The sequence below is a fragment of the Podarcis tiliguerta genome (genome assembly GCF_965153285.1).
Source record: "Podarcis tiliguerta genome assembly, chromosome: 16".
In the NCBI taxonomy this organism is placed as follows: Eukaryota; Metazoa; Chordata; class Lepidosauria; order Squamata; family Lacertidae; genus Podarcis; species Podarcis tiliguerta.
Window position 1 is genome coordinate 19,170,155 of NC_139549.1, and position 19,396 is coordinate 19,189,550.

At 49.4% G+C, this 19,396-nt stretch overlaps 1 protein-coding gene across 2 annotated transcripts in view; it reads right to left on the bottom strand.

Moving 5' to 3' along the window:
* PCNX3 (pecanex 3) overlaps window positions 1-14,258 on the bottom strand; it is a 47,200-nt gene extending 32,942 nt beyond the window's left edge. Inside the window, exons 1-6 of one of the 2 annotated variants that reach the window (XR_014505919.1) lie at window positions 13,196-14,258; window positions 6,867-7,060; window positions 6,151-6,253; window positions 4,747-4,786; window positions 4,100-4,195; window positions 949-2,241 (exon numbers count right to left, since the gene is read on the bottom strand). Coding sequence is in view for 1 of the 2 variants with exons in the window: in XM_083417253.1 (XP_083273379.1) it covers window positions 949-2,241; window positions 4,100-4,195; window positions 4,747-4,786; window positions 6,151-6,253; window positions 6,867-7,060; window positions 13,196-13,348 (1,879 nt within the window). In the remaining variant the exon portion in view is untranslated. The remainder of the gene's footprint in view (window positions 1-948; window positions 2,242-4,099; window positions 4,196-4,746; window positions 4,787-6,150; window positions 6,254-6,866; window positions 7,061-13,195) is intronic. The other variant, XM_083417253.1, reaches the window with a different exon arrangement.
* Window positions 14,259-19,396: the final 5,138 nt, after the last annotated feature.

Here is a 19,396-nt window from a genome sequence, read left to right on the forward strand (position 1 = left end):
GTCGCGATGTGTTCCCTGCCCAAGTTGCCTGTAAAGCTGGGCAACTGGCTGCGATGCCGCAGGAAGTGTTTGGGGGCCTTTGGCATGAGCCTTGGAATAGCTGAAATAGAGGGCAGAAGGATCTTGGCTGAAGGCAGGCTGGGAGAGATGCCTTGGGGAACCAAGGGGGAGAGGCGCTGCACTGCTGTGGGGAACCAGCCCCTCCTGAGATGACCAGGCTGAAAGAGCTGTACAGTGGTACCTCGGGTTAAGTACTTAATTCGTTCCAGAGGTCCGTACTTAACCTGAAACTGTTCTTAACCTGAAGCACCACTTTAGCTAAGGGGGCCTCCTGTTGCTGCCGCGCCGCCGGAGCACAATTTCTGTTCTCATCCTGAAGCAAAGTTCTTAACCTGAAGCACTATTTCTGGGTTAGCGGAGTCTGTAACCTGAAGCGTATGTAACCGTAAGCATATGTAATGCGAGGTACCACTGTACTTTCTCTCCATGCAGACTAAAGGTGGATACAGTGTTACCTCAGGTTACATACGCTTCAGGTTACATACGCTTCAAGTTATATCCGCTAACCCAGAAATAGTACCTCGGGTTAAGAACTTTGCTTCAGGATGAGAACAGAAATCGTGCAGCAATGGCGCAGGAGCAATGGGAGGCCCCATTAGCTAAAGTGGTGCTTCAGGTTAAGAACAGTTTCAGGTTAAGAACGGACCTCCGGAACCTTAACCTGAGGTACCACTGTATATACAAATAAACCAAATATCTTAAAGCTACAACAGCCTCCATTGTGTCTTGCTTCTCTAAGGAACACAGACCCTGGGTTGAGTGCCGAGAACCCCCCAGAATCTGGCCATGGCCGGGCAGAGATTGGGAGTGGTGTCCAACTTTTCTAACAACACTGTGAACTCTCCCCTTGGGCAATCAAGCCACACCTGGAATATGTCAGGGACTCACCTCCTCCGACGGCCCCTTCGGCCTGCAGCTCCCCCCTCCAGCCGGGCTGGTTGGCAGACTGGCTCCGCACGGCGCTGCCCATTTCCTGCTCCGCCGTCAGCTTCCCTGCGTGGGACTCCAAATCCGACTTGGAGACCGTGAGGCAGCCCGCCGGCTTCACTTCCATGTGGCTCCCGTCCATGCTGAGGACACGGGCGTGGGTTTTGGCGCTGGCCGTGCTCCCGGAGCGCTGGGCGTAATGGGAATGTTGGGGCGGGAGGGTGGCGCCTTCGGGGGGCAGAGGGGGCGGGGGCTTGGACTCGGCAGAGGGGAGGCACTGCTTGCCGTGCTGAGTGGGCGGGTGGCGCTCGGGAGAGTAGCAGGAAGTGCTGGAGGAGGTGTCAGTGCTGTAGTTGTGCTGGGAGTGCAAGCTGGAAGCCCGGCTCAGGTCGCTGCAGTCGCTCGAGTCCTCGTCGGCAAAAAAGCCCTCGGCGTAAGCCTTACTGTCCAGGAGGGTGCGCATGGGCAGGTACGAGCTGCCGTGCTTGCGGGAGAGGCGTCGGCGGCCCTTGAGGCCTAGCTCCTTCGGCCGGACCACCTGCTCCGGCTCGGGGCACCCCCATAGCTCGCCGTCGCCTTTGACCGTCTCCAGGGAGTTGAGGGTGTTCTGCGTGTCAAAGCTCAGCTCCCCGAGAAGGCCCAGCTCAGGGGAGCGCAGCAGCTCGCTGTCGGAGAGGGCGTCCGTGTCGCTGCCGCCGTCAGGGGGTGGGGATATGCCAGGGCCACCCTCGTCTCCCCGCGCCCCTTCTCCGGGGCCGAGCGAGGGGCTGTCCAAGTGGGTGGAATTGGTCTTCTCGCTGCGGTAGCTGCTCAGAGTGCTGGGGGTCTCTTTGTCGGTGCCGCTGAAGCAGCTGTCCGAAGAGCCGGCCTTGAGGGGCCGCTCCGGGCGGGGTTCCAAGGGCTGGTAGTCTGTTCCGGAGCAGCGCTTTTCGCGGCGGCTGTGACCCCCGGCCTCTGGCAACGCCAGGCTCAGGAAGCTCTGGCTGAGCTCCTCGCTCAAGCTGCTCTTGATTAGAGGGCTCAGCGGCGTGTCCCCCACGCTCTCCGACTCGCTGGCAGTCCAGCGCGGAGGGGCCCGGGACCCTGCCCCAGCAGGGGGAGACTGCTCTGAGGAATCTGTGCTCTGTAGAGAAGTCTGCGCTGGGAGGGAGGGAGGCTGCTTCCTCCCAGCCGGAGGGGGCTCTGACTTGGGAAGAGGCAGCAGGCTTCCGCTTGCACCTTCCACGTCAGCAGACACCATCGTGACATCACTGGCTGTAGAGAGGGCGAGGCAGAGAGGAGGAGGGCATTACACACAAGTGCACATCTCAAGACAGGGACATGGATTACCTGGCTGGGATCTTAGCCACACCCAAGGATGTATGCATATAAAATGGGTCAGTGGCGGGCCTACATCTTCGGGGGCCCTTTGCAACCAGCAGTGAAGTCTAGGTAACCGCTGTTATCTTCTTCAATGGGGTTGTTTACAACTATCTTTACATCATCTGTGCTACTGACTCTCAAACTCTGGGAATGAAAATTTAACCCTCCCCCCCTTTTAAGCAATGTGAACTATTCACTTCTGGGGTCCTCCGGGATCAGGGGCCTTGAAACTTAAGCTTCATTAGTTTCACAGCAGTTCCACCCCTGAAATGGGAGCATGACGGGTAGAGATATGAATCTGGAGGGATGATATCTGAGTCGCTATGGCCAAGCAGAGTCAAAAGATGGAATGTACAGTTGATGGTATGTACACTGATGATAAGAGAAAGCAAAAATAAATAAGCACAACAATATAGATAAAAGTGGAACACAACTTCTCTGCCCAAAATCTCAGGCAAGAGTGAAATCACTCCAGAGTGTCACTTGGGTAACTGGGGGGCTTGAGATTTGACTCTCTGTTAACAAAACATGAGAACGGAAACAGCACTGATTCAAAATGGTACCGCTTCCAAGTGCCTTGGACCACTCTACCGTGGGAAGCAAGTCTTTTTGACACTGCTACAGGCCAAATCGCGTCAAGCTAGCTTTTCTGAGACAGTCTCGAATTGTTTCCTCATGAAGTGCTCTCAATGGAGTGCTATTTCCACTCACACAGCTGCCAACAGCAGGGCAACAAGTTCCTTGTACTGAACAAGAGATATCCAGCTCACTGTCTATTGACGGCAGCACTCAATAGGTCTACTCTTAGAAACAATCCTATGTGTCTGAAAAAGCCTGCAAGCCACACATTAATCTCCAAGCAGGAAGATTACAGACACTCCTCTTTTTGAGAAGCAGCAATAGGAATATAGGAAGTTGCCTGAGACTTCTACCAAGTGAGCTGCCAGAGGGAGGATGGATCACTCCGGCCCTCTTGTGCTGCTGCATTTCAATGCTGATCATGGAGGAAGAGATTTTCCTCCCTCCATGATTAGCACGGAAGAGGAATGAGTGAACCGTCTCTCCTCCATCAGCCCACTCACTCGCTTGCACAGAATTTCTGGTCGCCTATGGCGAGTTGCTTCCCTTTTTGTAGAACATTTGCCGGGGGTGGGGAGCTGTACATATTATATATGAAAAAAGGCTCCCAAGTGACAGGGCTGGGAAAGATCTTGACAAACTGGAACACACCAGAAGAAGGTAGCAAAAAAGATGGTGATGAAGACCATGTCCCATGAGGAACAGATGGATGTGAATATGTAGGTGCGATTGAGAAGCAACATGTAAACCATCTCCAAATATTCAAAAGGACTGTCACACAGATGATGGTGCAAATGTTTTCTGTTGCTCAGAGGACAGGCCCCAAACCAAGTTACAGGAAAGGGGATTTTGACAAAACATTATGAAGAATTTCTGGACAGTGCAAGCTATGCAACAGTGGAACGGTGCTATGCCTTAGAAGGTGGTGCGTTAGAGGATTTTAAGCAAAGGCTGGGTGGCCACCTTGCAGGGGTGTGGCAATCCTAAGGGATTGGACCAGATGGCTGTTGAGAGCCTTTGAAACCCACTGCCAGTCAGAGCAGAGACACTGGGATAGACAGACAAACAGCCCAGCTTCGAAGAAGGCAGCTTTGTAAGTCTATAAAACTACTTCTTCCTGTCTTGTTTAGGGCCTCCCTCCTCGCCCCACCAACCACAGCCAGGGACCTACCACGGTTCTCAGGGGAACAGTGCTGGAGCATGTCCCGGTCAGCTGCCGTGACAATGACGTTGTTGCTGCCTTGCTCACGGACAAGTTCTTTGATGTCTGTAGGATGAAGTGATAGGAGCTTGAGAGACTTTTCCCCACTGCAGACAACCCACCCTCTCACCACCTCTCATTCATGCCTCCAACCTCAGCTATAAAGCCAGGGCTCTTTGCTCTAAGGCAGATGAGGTCTTCTCTGAGGTCCACGTTCCCCTGGGCGTAATCTGCTGGGGGCTGCATACTGGTCACAGGCACTGCAGCCCCCTTCCTCCCCCCTTACATGAAATTAAGCCAAGGGCTGCAAATTGCCCCGCCCCTGCTTCAAGGCACATGGCTGGAGAAACCCACCACCTCCTGCCGAGCTCAGGAGGGTGAGATCATCAGGGCCACTTTCTGCCCCTATTCAGAAACTCATACATTGGAAAGCAACCAGAAAAGGGCAGAGTGCCCGCAGAATTGTAGTGCTAGGAGGATCAGGCGCAAGTCCATTTGCTGCAGAGGCGCCTTGTGCAGAGTGGATTTCTCCCACCCCTCCCCTGCCCCCGATTTATAACTGAAATGAAGCCATGGTGTCATGTTTTGGACAGAATCGACAGAGAGAATAGTCTCACCTCTTACAGGCCTCCCGTCCTCCAAGTGGGGCAGCAGGTCCTAAAAGGCAAAGAGAAAGATCAAACTGCTATTTCACAGAAAGATTACTGAGGGAGGGCAGGAATGAAGGCTGGACCTCCATGCCTTTCAGAGTGGCCAGAGCTCAGTGTGAGCGTAGCACACGCACAAAAATCCCAGGTTCAATCCCTGACATCTCCAGGCATGGCTGGAAGAGAATACTGCCTGAAACCCTGGACAGCTGCTGCCAGTCAGTGTAGGCAATACTCTGACTCAGTATAAGGCAGTTTCCTATGTTCATAACACTCTCTTGACGAAGTCTGAGGTCCAGGTGGAGGGAAGTGGGGGCACCCTTCATGCAAGGATCTCTTGATCCTGTGCTGAAGTGCAGCCCACCCCCTGTGGGGCCAAGCACCCGACCCCTTACCCCACTGCTCCCATGCAGCACTTAATTTCAACCAGAGCATTCAAGGGCTTATCTAGAGTGCCTCCCTGTTGAAGGGTAGGGCTCAGATGCTCTTATCATTGCTGCTGTTCTCGTTTTTATTTATTACACATATTCTGCTTTCACTTGAATGAGTAGCCCCTGGGAGTCCTGGGCTTCTGATCAGGTTTGCACCTGTGCATGCTGAGTTAACCTTAGCTACGTCTTTTACACAAGATAAAGGAAAGGCTACAACATTGGGGGCTTTTGGGGTGGGGTGCGGGGAAGGGAAGCAACTATGGGATAACATGGTCAAGGTCATCCCCTCTCTCACAATGCTATAACCAGGGTCATCCAAGGAAGCCGAGTGGTGGGATATTAAGAGCAGACCAAAGGGAATACATCCTTACAAAGCATGTAAGCTAAATGATGTCATCCACTGCCCATAAGATGCAGTGACGACCACTAGTTTAGAGGCCTGCAAAAGGCAATTAGACAGACCAAGGACAAGGCTGTCCAGGGCTACTAGTCCCATTGGCCGTAATCTGCCTCCAGATTACAGGCAGCCTGACACCGCTGAATGCTAGTCACAAGTGGGAGAGGGCTGGCCGCTGGGGGAAGCAGGACAGGCCACTGATCTGATCCGGCTGAGCTCTTACAAGATTCTGCTATGCACAATCCAAGCAGGCAAGAGCCTGGCATCTGTCCTTCTGTACTCTGCAAATAAATCCTAGACTCGCAGAATGAGAAGACAGCAGACAGTGCAATTCAGACACCTTCCCAGCGTCCTATGCCATCCCGCCCCCCAAAAAAAAGTTTCAAAGGAAGGTGGCATGTCTCAGCAGCTCGTTCTGCGGTGCCAGGTCCAGTGCTGTCCCCTTGATCCTTTCTCTCGCCAAAGGGAATGACTGCGGTCCTGATAACACCACCAGTGCTCTCAGCCCCCATTTCCCAACCCTTAGAGAAGCTTCCTCGCTCTTACCATGACCTGGTTGAAGCCAAACACAGAATGTTGAGAACTGCATCTCACCGGAGGTGTGGAGCTGACCTTCCGAAACACTGTCATCTCCACCCCGCCAGGGTCTCTGCAAGGAGAGAGGAAGAGGAATGGAGCAGGGCCAAGATTAAAATTATAAACAATACTGATTGGTGAGGGGCTAAAGCTCAGCAGTACAGCATCTGCTTTGTATGCCGAAGGTCCCAGGTTCAATCCTCAACAGGGTATCCAGGTATGTCCCCTGCCTGAAACCCTCAAGAGCCACTGCGAGACACTGTAGACAACGCTGACCTAGTTGAACCAACGGTCTGGCTTGGTATTGGGCAGTTTCTTAAGTTCCTATGCTGCTAAATGGGATTCGATAGCTAAATTCTGTCCCCAGCTGACGGAGGCAATATGTTTCTAGATTCTCGCTGCTGGGAATCACAGGTGGGGAGAGTGATGCTACACTCGGATCCCGCTTTTGGGCTTCTTGTGGGCATTTAGCTGTCTGCTTTGAAAATAAAACGCTGGACCTTTGGCCTGATCTAGCAGGGCTCACTTTATGTTTTGAAGCAACACTGTCACATCAAATAAGAATAAAAAATAATAATCTGGCCAGTAAACAAGTAGAGTATGAGGGGGATGAGAAGAGAGGCAGGGCAAAGGCAAGTCGCCCAACCGCAAGAAGCTGAGACGTACCCTCTCACACCCCTGCTCACCTGGCCAAGTTCCCCTCGTCCGCTGCAGCGCCATCGTCAGCTTTGGCGCCCTCCGCGAGTGCAGAGTTCTTCTCCACAATCTCACCCTGATCAAACATGGTGTGCAGGCGGTAATTGATGGTCTTGACTGTGGTGAAGAAGGTGGCAACCACCGCGCAGTAGACACCTGCCACCACGATACTGGGAGGCATCACCTGCCAGGGAAAAAAATGGCTGTGCATAAAAAGGAGTAGATAAAGATACCGCAGGCATTAGCATCCACGTTAAAGAAATCAACAAACCACTTTGAGTGCGCTGTTCTGAAATGCGCAGCTTTTTAGTGCACGTATTAAAAGTAGCCGGAAGGAAAAAGGTCTACATTATTGTAATGAAAAGGAAAGGCATGATCCAACTGGAAGGGAATTGCAGAGTCTTGGGGCTACCACTGAGAAGGTCCCATCTCCTGTGCACACCAGCTTAGTTGATCTGAAGAGCAGGCATTCAAAAAAGATCTTTGAATCAGATATTTAGTGCACAAACACAATAGTATCCAGTCCCAAGCCATTTAGGGTCTGGAAGGTTAAGACAAGCACTTTGAATTGAGCCCAGAAACTTATTGGCAGCCAATGCAATTGGCACAAAAATCGGAGCTATGCATTCAGATTTTCTAGCCTGTCTTTTTCAGGAAGCAGCATTTTACACCAGCTGCAACTTCCAGTATATTTTCAAAGGCAGCCCCGCAGGAAGTGCATTGCAGCAGCCCAATCTGGTGGCAGCCCAATGCACAGCATAGGTTGCATAAAGCACACACACAAACACTAGGCACCTGTTCTTTGCACAACAGAAACCGATTCAGAAGCACACCTGAATATCCGTGCCTTTGTAACTTTCAAACAAGCACAGTTCAAATGGCACAGTATTAGAACCAATTCACGTTCAGAATGACAGAAGTGAGCTTCTAGGCTACACAGAACTCTTTTTCAGGTGCAGGTATTCGAAGCAAAACATTTTTTTAACTGTGAGAATGTAGAAGGCAGTGTTGTAACTTCAAGCTGGTGCACACACCATGAGTGAATGTTTTAATGTTTACGTTCAACTCCCACGCCTGGTGAAAAGAGCTATGTTTAACTAAACAGCTCCACTGAGCCTGACTGAAGCTATCTGCACCAAGAAACTCGTCATCTTTTTCTAAAGAATGCTGAGAACACCAGGATGCTCAATTCCCTCACCAGATGTGGAGAGAGAGCTCTAAGGTTAACGGTCCAGAAAGAGGCATCACAGTTCAGTGGAGGAGCATATACTTTATACCAAGAAGGCCTCATTTTCAATTTCCAGCATCTCCAGTTCAAAGTACACAGGAAGCACTCTTTTCTGCCTAAGAACGGGACAGCCACTGCCAGTCAGAGTTGATGACAACAACACAGTAATAATAGTAATCATAGTAATAACAACTTTTTGCTTATACCCTGCCCATCAGACTGGGTTGCCAGATACCTAGATTCCCAGTTTAGTACAGAGAGTCTTCTGAGCATTATTCAGACTGAGGATTTTGCTTTGCAGACTTGCAGCGGCAAAATCCAAACAGGACACTGGTGAGCAATTTGCTTTCAGCGGTGATGCTTTGCTAACAAGCCTATTTTAGTCCCGAAGCTGGAAAGAATCTACTGGAATGCATCATCTGCGGCACTCTTGATTGGGCCACTGAAATTCCCACACCTGAGCAACCCCATCATGTCTCACCCCAAAGACACTTTGCAGCGGTGACTCAGAGAAACCTGGCCATTATTAAGTGATGCTCTGACAGCTGTATCCCAGAACCCCTGATTTCCCTCCATTCCCAACTGCACAGAATGGGCCTATACCCTATACCCAACTGAGTCTGTAGTGGGAAGGATTGAGATAAGGCCAGAGCCACAAACACAAAGAAGGGGCTGCGGAGGAGCCACAAGTAGAGCCCACACCTTCCAGGTCAACCTGGCTGCAGCCACGCAAAAACATGTACAATAATTCCATGTCGTTTAGGCACCTAATTAGGAGCATGTGAAATTCCTTTTATTTTTAGGAAAACAGTCTTATACCGAGACAAACCATTGGACCATCTACCTTAGTATTGAATTCACGCACTGGTAGTGACTCTCTGGGGTTTCAGATGGGGGTCTCTTCCAGTCCTACTTCAAGGTGCTGGGAACTGAACCTGGGACCATCCTTCTGCATGCAAAGCAGATGTTCTACCACTCATTCCCCATAACTCTGTATAGGCACATAGAAAATTGCCTTATACCAAGTCAGATCAATGTCCAACTAGAATTGTCTACACTGACTGGCAGCAGCTGTCCAGGGTTGTTTCCTGAAAACTGAACAAGTAATTAACACTGACGAAACAGGTTCAGAAGTAGCACTGACTCTCCACCTGTAGTGAAAACATTGCTGGGAGAAGGCATTTCAAGCTTCTCCTAAGCAACATGAACAATCCTTCACGATTCAGCCTTCTGCAGAGATTTGGGGCAGGGGAGTCAAAGTTGTCGGGCACCAGGCAGCACTAGCCATGGACAGATACCCAAGCCACTAGGACCCGCTCCCCCCTCCTCCGCACCAGCCGACCAGCTCCAGTCTCACACAGCATCTTCCCCATTATGATTCTCACATGCTTGGCAAGGAGCAACTGCAAGCAGCGAGGCGAGACTGTGCCTGACACAATAACTAAATTCCCAGGGCTTGGGGTTTGTTTATTTATTTATAATGTGCTTATACCAGTGATCAAAATTCGCCAGGTGCATTTTGCAGCTGGTGCAGGTCCAGCTACAATCATGTAGAGATCTCTGGATGCCAGATTGGCAACTGACCTCTCCATCTGGCTGGCCCTGCCAGCTTTCTTAAGCAGGTAAGCAGAAGAGCTTATTCACTGCGTTTATGTCCCACCTTTTCCTCCAAGGGGTCCATGATTCACCCCCCACTCCTCAGTTAATCCCTACAACAACCCTGTGAGGTAGGTTAAGAGGCTGTGACTGGCCCAAGGTCGCCCGGTGAGCTTCATGACTAAATGGGGATTTGAACCCTGATCTCCCAGGTCCTAGTCCAACACACTAACCACTTCACCACACTGGCTTCCTAGAGATCTTCTGCTATGGGGCAGCTCTCTTTCTCTCTATATATGTTCTCTCTATATACGTGTTAAGTTTTCAATCTTACAATTACATCATTTTCCATTTTTATACAATAGATCTTTTAGACTTCCCACCCAGCATTCCATGGCAGTTCTTTATACATCTTGCATAGCTGCGTATACATTAGTTCCTCGCCTTATTTTCTACATTCTCATAACCTTTATACTGTATTGTCAACTGTTGGTCACAAGGTATCCCCTACCTGGAATTAAGTCAGTAAATAAATATGGGGAAAGCAAAATGCACTTAGAGAAGTACTGTCTCTGAAATGTTTTCCTTGAAGCTTGAGTTTGTTTTAATTTGGATTGTTTTATTTAAGGTTTTAATGTGTTGTAAACTGCTTTGAGATTTTTTTCTTTAAAATATAGAAATGAATTTAATAGTAATAATAATAGTAGTAATAATTAAAAAAATGTCACTGTAAAAAAAAATAAAGATGGCTAGGCATTCCATTGTGGCAACTGTAACCCAGGTTTAGGGTGCCATTTGGCAATTACCTTATATACCTGAGTTTCTAACACTGGTTTACATCACTCATCAACAAAGTCTTCCGGGTGTTTGCAAAATTGAGGAATCAGCAAAGCACAAACATAAAATCAACCCATGCCAAAACATGTATTAAAAATAGTATCAAAGCAACCAGCATCAAACAGAGCACAGCATAAAGTTGTGTTCTCTGGAGGAAAGGTGGGATGCAAATGTAAGGAATTAAATAAAGAAATAATGACCGGCTAGAATGGAAACAGTTCAGGAAGGGCTGGATTGGGCCCTAGTCCTGTTGCTCCCTCCAGTGTTATAAGCGCATTTGGCAACAGGGAATTTCATTAGCGCAAGCAGTTTCTGAGCTCTGGGCGCTGTACTGCACCTAAGATTTCAGATTAAAAGGAAAGGAGGACCTTTTTCTGCCTGCCCACTTCCAGCTACTCTGAAGGCTGGAGAAGAGACCCTCCTAAGAATATTAGGGGGGTGGGCAGGGGAAGGACTAGACCATGTGAAAAATAAACATAATATTTTAGCTTCAATTTGTTCATTTTCAGCTTTGTATTCTGGTTATAAAAAAGTGCACCTAGACATTCTGTTGTTGTGCCCATAACCTAGGTTTAAGGTGCCATTTAGCTCCTAGCTTTTCTATCTCAATTTCTAACACTGGCTCCCTCTGCTGGCTCCTGATGGAATGGTTGGGGGTCACCATGGTAAACAAGATGCAAGTCTGATCCAGCAGGGTTCTTCCTATGTGATAAGCTCCATTAACACACAAACACACACACTTGCTATTTTGCCAATGGCAACTCCCCTCCCAAAGTGCATATCGGTTGGAAGGATTTTTGCCAGAACCAGGAGTGTTCTGTAGTGCAAATAACCGCTTCTACCCACCCCCACCCCCTAAACCTAGTTTTGGTCCTCAGTGTCTCGGCTCATTACACAGCAATATTAAAAGGTAAAGGGACCCCTGACCATTAGCTCCAGTCATGACAGACTCTGGGGTTGTGGCGCTCATCTCGCTTTATTGGCCGAGGGAGCTGGTGTACAGCTTCTGGATCATGTGGCCAGCATGACTAAGCCACTTCTGGCGAACCAGAGCAGCACATGGAAACACCGTTTACCTTCCTGCCGGAACAGGAGCTCACCCCGTCGTGGGGATTCAAACCGCCAACCTTCTGATCGGCAAGTCCTAGGCTCTGTGGTTTAACCCACAGCGCCACAGCAATATTAAGGTAAAGGTAAAGGTACCCCTGCCCGTACGGGCCAGTCTTGACAGACTCTAGGGTTGTGCGCCCATCTCACTCAAGAGGCCGGGGGCCAGCGCTGTCCGGAGACACTTCCGGGTCACGTGGCCAGCGTGACATCGCTTCTCTGGCGAGCCAGAGCCACACACGGAAACGCCGTTTACCTTCCCGCTAGTAAGCGGTCCCTATTTATCTACTTGCACCCGGGGGTGCTTTCGAACTGCTAGGTTGGCAGGCGCTGGGACCGAACAACGGGAGCGCACCCCGCCGCGGGGATTCGAACCGCCGACCTTTCGATCGGCAAGCCCTAGGCACTGAGGCTTTTACCCACAGCGCCACCCGCGTCCCTACAACAGCAATATTACTTATCTGCTAAAACTGCCTGGACTAGACTCTGGCTTTTGGTTTGTACGCTTGCAACTGGGTCGGCAAGGGATTTGTAAATGAAGTTCAATGCGGAACTATTGAGAAAACTGTATATGTTTGGCTTGCAGAAGAGAAAATTAATGGGGGGAGAGATGACAGCATTTTTCAAATATCTGAAGAGCTGTCATGCAGAAGAACATGGAGCAGGCTTGACCCCTGGTGCTCCAGTGGACAGGACTTAAACAAATGGGTAGCAACTGCAGGGAAGCAGATGGATAAACATTAGAAACAACTTCCTAACAGCAAGAGTGAAACTGACTACTTCAGGAGGCAGTGAGTTCTCCTTTGCTAGTGGTATTTAAGCAGAAGCTGGACAGCCATCCATCAATGTAGGCTGTAGTTGAATCCTGCAGCACAGATCCTGCAGGAATAGATGACTTTTGTGAGAGCTAACAGCTCAATTTCTTCCCTGGATGATTCCTGAGAGACAAGTTCTCATATTTCCTCAAACAAGCACCAGGATGGCATTGCTTGGAAGCCATGAGAGCTAGAAGCTGGTCTAAAAAGAGAAAAGGCTGGTGGGGGTGGGGGTGGGAAGAGATATTCCACTCCATGTTTTTAGTTATGTCACATTAGACAATCAGTCAGGCATTGGACTCTTCCATCTTGGTCCTGAAATTCAAGGCATTCCAAGCCACTTGTCCATCCACCCATCTTGAAATTCAATCGGTAATTATTCCTTTCTCTGTTTAAGCTTCTCACTTTGAGCTTCTCACTTTGCAAAGACAACACTATCTTAACTGCAAGATTCAGGCTATGAGAGTAAACGGAGAGTCGCCACTGGGATTAATTGATGCAAGAAGCTGAAATTTCAAGAGCTTCTAACGTTCTTGTCTATACAGTACCTTTGTGCCTTGAAAGACAACAAAGAAATGAGTGAATAAATAAGGAGGGAAAGCTTCTTCAGGTATAAGCAGCAGCAAGGCAGAAGGCTCCTGCTGTACAGCCCTTTGTACCTTGAAAAGTGCTACAGATGTTAATACCAACACTCCACCCCCCCCACCCCCCGCAGCCTACTGAGACCCAGACTCACCATGTACAGCAGGAAAGGGAAGATGAGCAGGAAGATCCAAGTATAGAGGTGGAAGCAGTTGGAGAAGGTGCTCTGGTGCGGGTCAAAGAACCAGCCACCGGTCAGTGAAGCCCAGACGCCCTGGCGTAGGATCTGCAGGACCTGCGACCCCATGTCCACGGTGGGGCCGCCTCTTCCTCTTCTTCTTCCTCCTCCTCCTCAGGGAACACCACTGCCCAGCTGGCACTCACAGATTCCTTCATCAAGGCAGCTTGAGGCCCATGATCCACAAGGCCTGGGGAATCCAGAACCCTCTCGTCCCCACTTTTGGGTCTTACTTCAGCTCTCTCTACAAACCCTTTCCTATAGCAGCAGGGTGGGGAGAGGGGGGCAATTCACCAAAGGCCCATGCTCCCCATTCAGCAAGGCAGGTTCGCCACACCACTATCCCCCCCTCCCGCTCTGGGCAACCATCCCCTCCCCTCCCCAGCCTCCACTGTGGAGAAGCTTCTTTCTCCACTATCTCCACTATGAAGGCTCACTATGGAGACTCATGCCATCTTGGCTTCAAAAGATGGGGCTCTGCCAGGGCACCTTGGTGGATCTTCCCAAGGGCTGCAGTGGGATTCCTGCGCCTCTGGAATGGGGGGAGGAGGGAGGACGACGGCAAAATGCGACCACGCTCGATAAGGCACAAGCTGCTCCAAAATACTAACTAGTGACGGAGGGAACCCCAAAACCAAGCCAGCCTGCACCGGAAGCGGCCCCTGGGGGTGCTAACTGGGGGTGCTGGCCCAGGCGGGAAGAGACAGCCCCGAAATTGCTAGGGGGCCCCTTGGGTAAGTATAGAGCAAAATTAAGCCGGAGAACGGCTGCTCCCCCCTCCAAAAAATATAAAAGGGAGTCAAAGTCCAGTTCACTTCCGGGGTCAAAGGTCAGCCCTACTTGGCCTGAGCAGAGAGGGGCTCCCGGTGCCTCAACCTACTCAGGGGCTGGGGAGGCCGGAAGAGGAGCCCGAGAAGCAGCAGGAGCAGCAGCCACGGCACCGCGCATGCGCCATCCTCTCCTGTTTCCCCCTTGCAGGCAGGAAGTAAAAGGGAAGGGTCAAGAGGGAGAGCATGGATGGGGGTGTCGCTCTTGACGGGATCGCAGATATATGAAAAGTATAGAGAGATACATTTCGGTTTCAGAACGGCAAGTCCACCGCAATTAAAAAAAATCCCAGTACTGTATTTTACTGAAAAGTCCCCTTCGACTATAAAAAAAAAGGAAAACAGATACAAAGATAGGAGTGACTCGCTTTTTCTAGCTCGAGGCTTTCTGCGCGTAGGATTTTTGGTTGTGTTAGTTTTTCAATATCTGTAAATGCTGCGAGTGACGAGGGGGAATTCGCGCTGAATAAAACCCGAGTAAGAAAAAAGCACGAGCTCCTTTTTGCTGCTGCCCTTCGTTCTGCTGCGGGAACTTTGTTCTCCAATCACGGTCACAATCCTAGATTTCTCTAGCTCTAACTTCTGCGACGGGAAGAGGACACTTGAAAGGCTTGTTCAATGGGAACCTGAAAGTGACTTATCCAGAGGAACTGATGGTCCTCTTTAATTTTAGCCTCTATGAGACAAGAAGGTGCCTTACGCACACGTTGACCTTCCTACGCATGCGCACATGTAGAGCGCCCTGTGCCCGTTCAAAGGAAGCAGGGTCCTGCGCACGCGCTTAAAATCTTCAACGGCTGAGAGAGAAAGTGAAAAATACGCATGCGTGTCTGAAACCGGAGCTCGAGGGGGGGAAGAGGGCGGACATTCAGCCAAAGAAGATACCCTAAGGATCAGTGCGCACGCGCGCATTGCTAGGTTCCTGTTTTTGTTGAGCGGGTTGAGAAGGCGGGATTTTAGGTGACGATCTTCTCTTCGATTGGCTCACTCAAAATGAGAAGCAGCCCTATCTCCCACTGAGAAACGAACCTCTATGCCTAGCCCAATCCCTCAAAGCGTAGGAGAGCAGCTGATGGATGGGAATAGCACAAAGGTTCCAGAATCCCTACTCTCCTGCCATCATCCTCTAATTTCAAGACGGGGTGAAAGTGGCTGTCGGGTACATCCAGTCCTGACTTCATATAGTAATTTGCAGCTTGCATATAGATTTTTTCGAAATGTTCTGCTTGCTAAATATATATAATCGAAGCCAACCTTGCAAAATTGTCCGTAATTCTCAGACTGCCCTCCTAAAGCACCACGGAGTAAGTCCCACCGAATACAGTGGGACTTACTTTTGAGAAGACGTGCATAGAATTGCGCTTCAGCATCGTTTTATCAACCCTGTAAAACTGACTGGTCTTATCCTCATATTGCAGAAAGAAGAGGAGGGTGGCAGAGGCTGAAAGATTGAGGATTGATGTGCCAGATTTATGTATAAACTAAACAAGCTATGGCTTAGGGCCCCACTCTGTTGGGGGCCCCCAAAAAAATTAAAGGGGAAAAAACCTGCATGTACATTTCCAAAATATAAGATAAAAAATTAAAAAAAACACAAACCTACATACAGCAACAGTGCTTTGTGTTGTGTAGGCTCCTATGATGTACCAATTTTGTTATGTGCAAATGGCTTTAGATACCTGTCAGGTCCATAAATTACCATATAGCATATATTCAACACAAAAAAGCCACAATTTGTTGTTGACAAAGGACAGCTGGACATATAAAGGGCCCCATTACTTTCAGTAGCTTAGGGCCTCATCAAACCTAAATCCGGCCCTGCCCCTACCACTGCTATAATCTATATCAGCCCTAGAGGTGTTGGTGTGGAGGATAAGAAATAATTCAGACATAAAGGGGATATGGGTGGGCCAACGGAATTATAAATTAAAAGCCTTTGCAGGTGATGTGGTGTTGACAAGTGTACCTAAGTTATCGGAGGAAATAAGGAAGTTGCAGGTCTTGAAACAAATAAAACTAAGGTTTTAGTGAAAAATATGGATGCACAGGCAAAAAAAGATTGGCAGATGGCCAGTGGGCTGACAACTGAGAAAAAGGTGAAGTATCTGGAAATATGGTTAACAGCGAAAAACTCCAATATATTTCAAGATACTTATGGAAAGACATGGAAAGATATAAGAAAAAATATTGAGTTATGGGGAAGAATGAAAAACTCTCTAATGGGAGTAATTTTGGTTATAGAAATGAATATTTTGCCTAAAATGCTGTTTTTATTTCAAACCACTCCCAACAGAAGGCTGAACAAGATGCTTCAAAGAATGGCAAAAATATATTTCTAGGTTTGTCTGGCAAGGGAAGAAACAGATAATTAAATATACAATTTTAATAGATACAAAGAGGTGGATTTTCATTGCCTGACATACGGTTGTATGACAAGGCGGCTTGTCTCCTCTTCTCCCCCAAACTGCGCTGCAGTGAATCAGGCCAGTGTCCAGCTTGCCACCCTGTTTCCCAGGCGCTGCTGCCCGCGTTTTGCCAAGACAAGGAGAGACTCTTCAGTGAAGGCGTCTGGATTTGCCCTGTTTGGAGGGGGGGAATGAACAAGAGACTGGAGGGAACCCAAGCCCCAAAGTCTCTTTCTTGGAGGCCTGAGGCAAGGGGAGGGTGGGCGGAGCATAAGCACTTAAAACATTGTGAGCATAAGCACTTAAAACCCTTTTTTTCACGATGGGAATTTCTTATGAATTAATTTTTTTACTTAATTTCGCTATTTTGCAGCCTACTGTTGATGTGGACTACATGAAGCTGAGGTCCTGTGTGAGCACAACTGCAAAAAAACAAACACCAGTGTGGATATGCCCCCACTCATAAAGAGCTTATCTAGAATACAAGAAGAGCCAGTGGCGGAGGAGGGGGGTGCGGAGGGTACGGACAGCCCCGAGTGTCATCGCTGAGGGGGATAACAAAATGACAAAAATATGAGTTGTTGTTGTTGTTTAAAATGGGCTCACAAAACTTTTTAGTTCAGTCAACAAACATAACGAAACGCGGCTGTCACTGCGGGGGCCAGCACTTCCTCTGCCTATTTGGTAATCCAGGCTGGCCCCTTTGGCTGCAGGAGAGAGAAGAAACATAAGTTGAGGGACGCCTCCTGATGCGCTGCAGCTGTTCCCTACAATGAAATGGAAGGCTCAACATTTGTCAGGAACTTTCGGAAGCTCAGCAGCCCTGTGTGGTTACAACAACCCTGTAAAGTAGGCCAGTGCTATGCACTCCCCAAATTGCAGCTGAATCCCTCACAGATTGGCATCCAACCTCTGCTTAAAAGCCTCCAAGGAAAGAGAGTCCACCACCGCCCAGAGAGTCTTACCATCAGAAAGTTCTTCCTAACGTTTAGTCCGAATCTCCTCTCCTGCCCTCCTCTCTGGAGCAGCAGAAAACAAACTTGCTCCCTCTTGCAGCCCACAGATATTGAAAGATGGCTCTCCTCTCTCCTCTCAGTCTCCTCTTCTCCAGGCTAAACATACTCAGCTGCCTCAACCGTTCCTCATGAGGCTTGTTTTCCAACTGCCTCAACCATTCCTCATCAGGCTTGGTTTCCAGACCCTTCATCATCCTGGTCGCCGTCCTCTGCTCACCTTCCAGCTGCTCAACTAGCCTGCACTGACTGGCAGCAACTCTCCAGGGTTTCGGATGGGGGGGACATTCCCAGCCCCCCCCCCAAGATGCTGCCCAGGACAGAAGACCTGCATGCAAAGCAGATGGTCCAATCCTGCGCTATGGAGACCCCTAGCCTGCCTTGAAGGATGTGGGGATGGTCTCCCTTTGGAAATGGGGCTGCACGAAGGATATGAAATCTGCATGAATCTGCTGAGAGAAAATGCAGCCCAGCTGCAGGCGGAACAGCAGGTGCCTCCACGTTCGGATGGTGGAGCATCACCTCTCAGGAGGGGCCAGGTCCGGGGGGGGGGGGGGTTGCCATGGTGACAAGGACCTGCCCTCCTTTGTGACATATCTTGCTTCTCCCTTAAAAGCCACTGACTTGCAGTTGGCCATTGTGGGTTAGTAGTGAGGCCAGTTGAGTAGGAGAGAGGGAGAGGGAGAGGTGGTTGGAGACAATAAGGAGAGGTGTTCATTTGATTGTAATTTTGATTTTATTTGACTTATTCATTTTTATTTTAACACTTTTATTTTATTTTTTGTTCTTTATTTTCACATTTTTTATTTTACATTTTTATTTTGTGTACATTTGTGCACATTTTGTATATATTTTGTATATATTTATATTGTGCATAGAGGAGTAGTTAGGGTGTAGGGTTAGGGTGGGGATTAGGCTTAGGGTTGAGGTTGGGGTCAGAGTTAGGCTTGGGTGGGCATTTTAGATAGTTAGCTAGTTTAGAGAGGAGAGTGGGAATTTTTAGTGAACAAAATGTACAGACTGTAAGTAGGATTCTTTCCCTTTCTCTTGGTCTCTTGGGTGCGGAGTATGAGTCCTGGGGTCCCCTGCACAGCCATAGCTCTCTGGTAATCGACCCGGCTGGTCTTCTCCGGAGAGCTCAGCTCCTCCACACTCTTTCCCTGCCTTCCCCTTTTCTCTCCCCTCTCATCATTTACATTTACTAGGACATTCATAGCCCACTTTCCTCCCAGGAGCTCAAGGTGGCCTTCATGGTTCTCCCTGCCACCAATTGTTATCTTCACAGCAACCCTGCAAAGTAGGCTAGGCTGGCCCAAGGTCCACCAGGGAGCTTCATGGCCGAGTGAGGATTCGAACCCTGCTCTCCCAGGTCCTCCTTGTCCAGCCCTCCAACTGCTACACCTCTGCCTGGCTCCATTTTGCATCTCTCCAACTGCCCTACGACATCGGACTTCTCCCCCTTCCTGGGGGTCTCTCTGGCTCCATGGAAGATTCCAACACCTTCCTCATGTTCTGCTCCTCTTCTGGGACACCTTGATGCTTGGAGGACCCTCCTAGGGGTCTCCTCCCTCTCCAGGAAGGGCAGGGCTGTCCTAAGACGAGGCAGAGCAGCCCTTTTAACACTTTGCAATGCTTGTCTTTCCATTGGGCTGGAGCTCCTGAACCCATAGCACTTGGGGCCTCCTTTGTCTCTCTGCCAGCGCTTCATGCTCTGGGCTGCCTCTTTCCAGCTCTGGCAATGCCCTTTCAGGTCACTGAACTGCAGAGAGATGGAAAGAATTGGGCCAGACGCCCCCCAAACACCCCCCAAGAATTGGGGCTGCTAAGTTAAGGTGCTTAAGATGCCTGATCAGCCGCAGCAGCAGGGTGGCC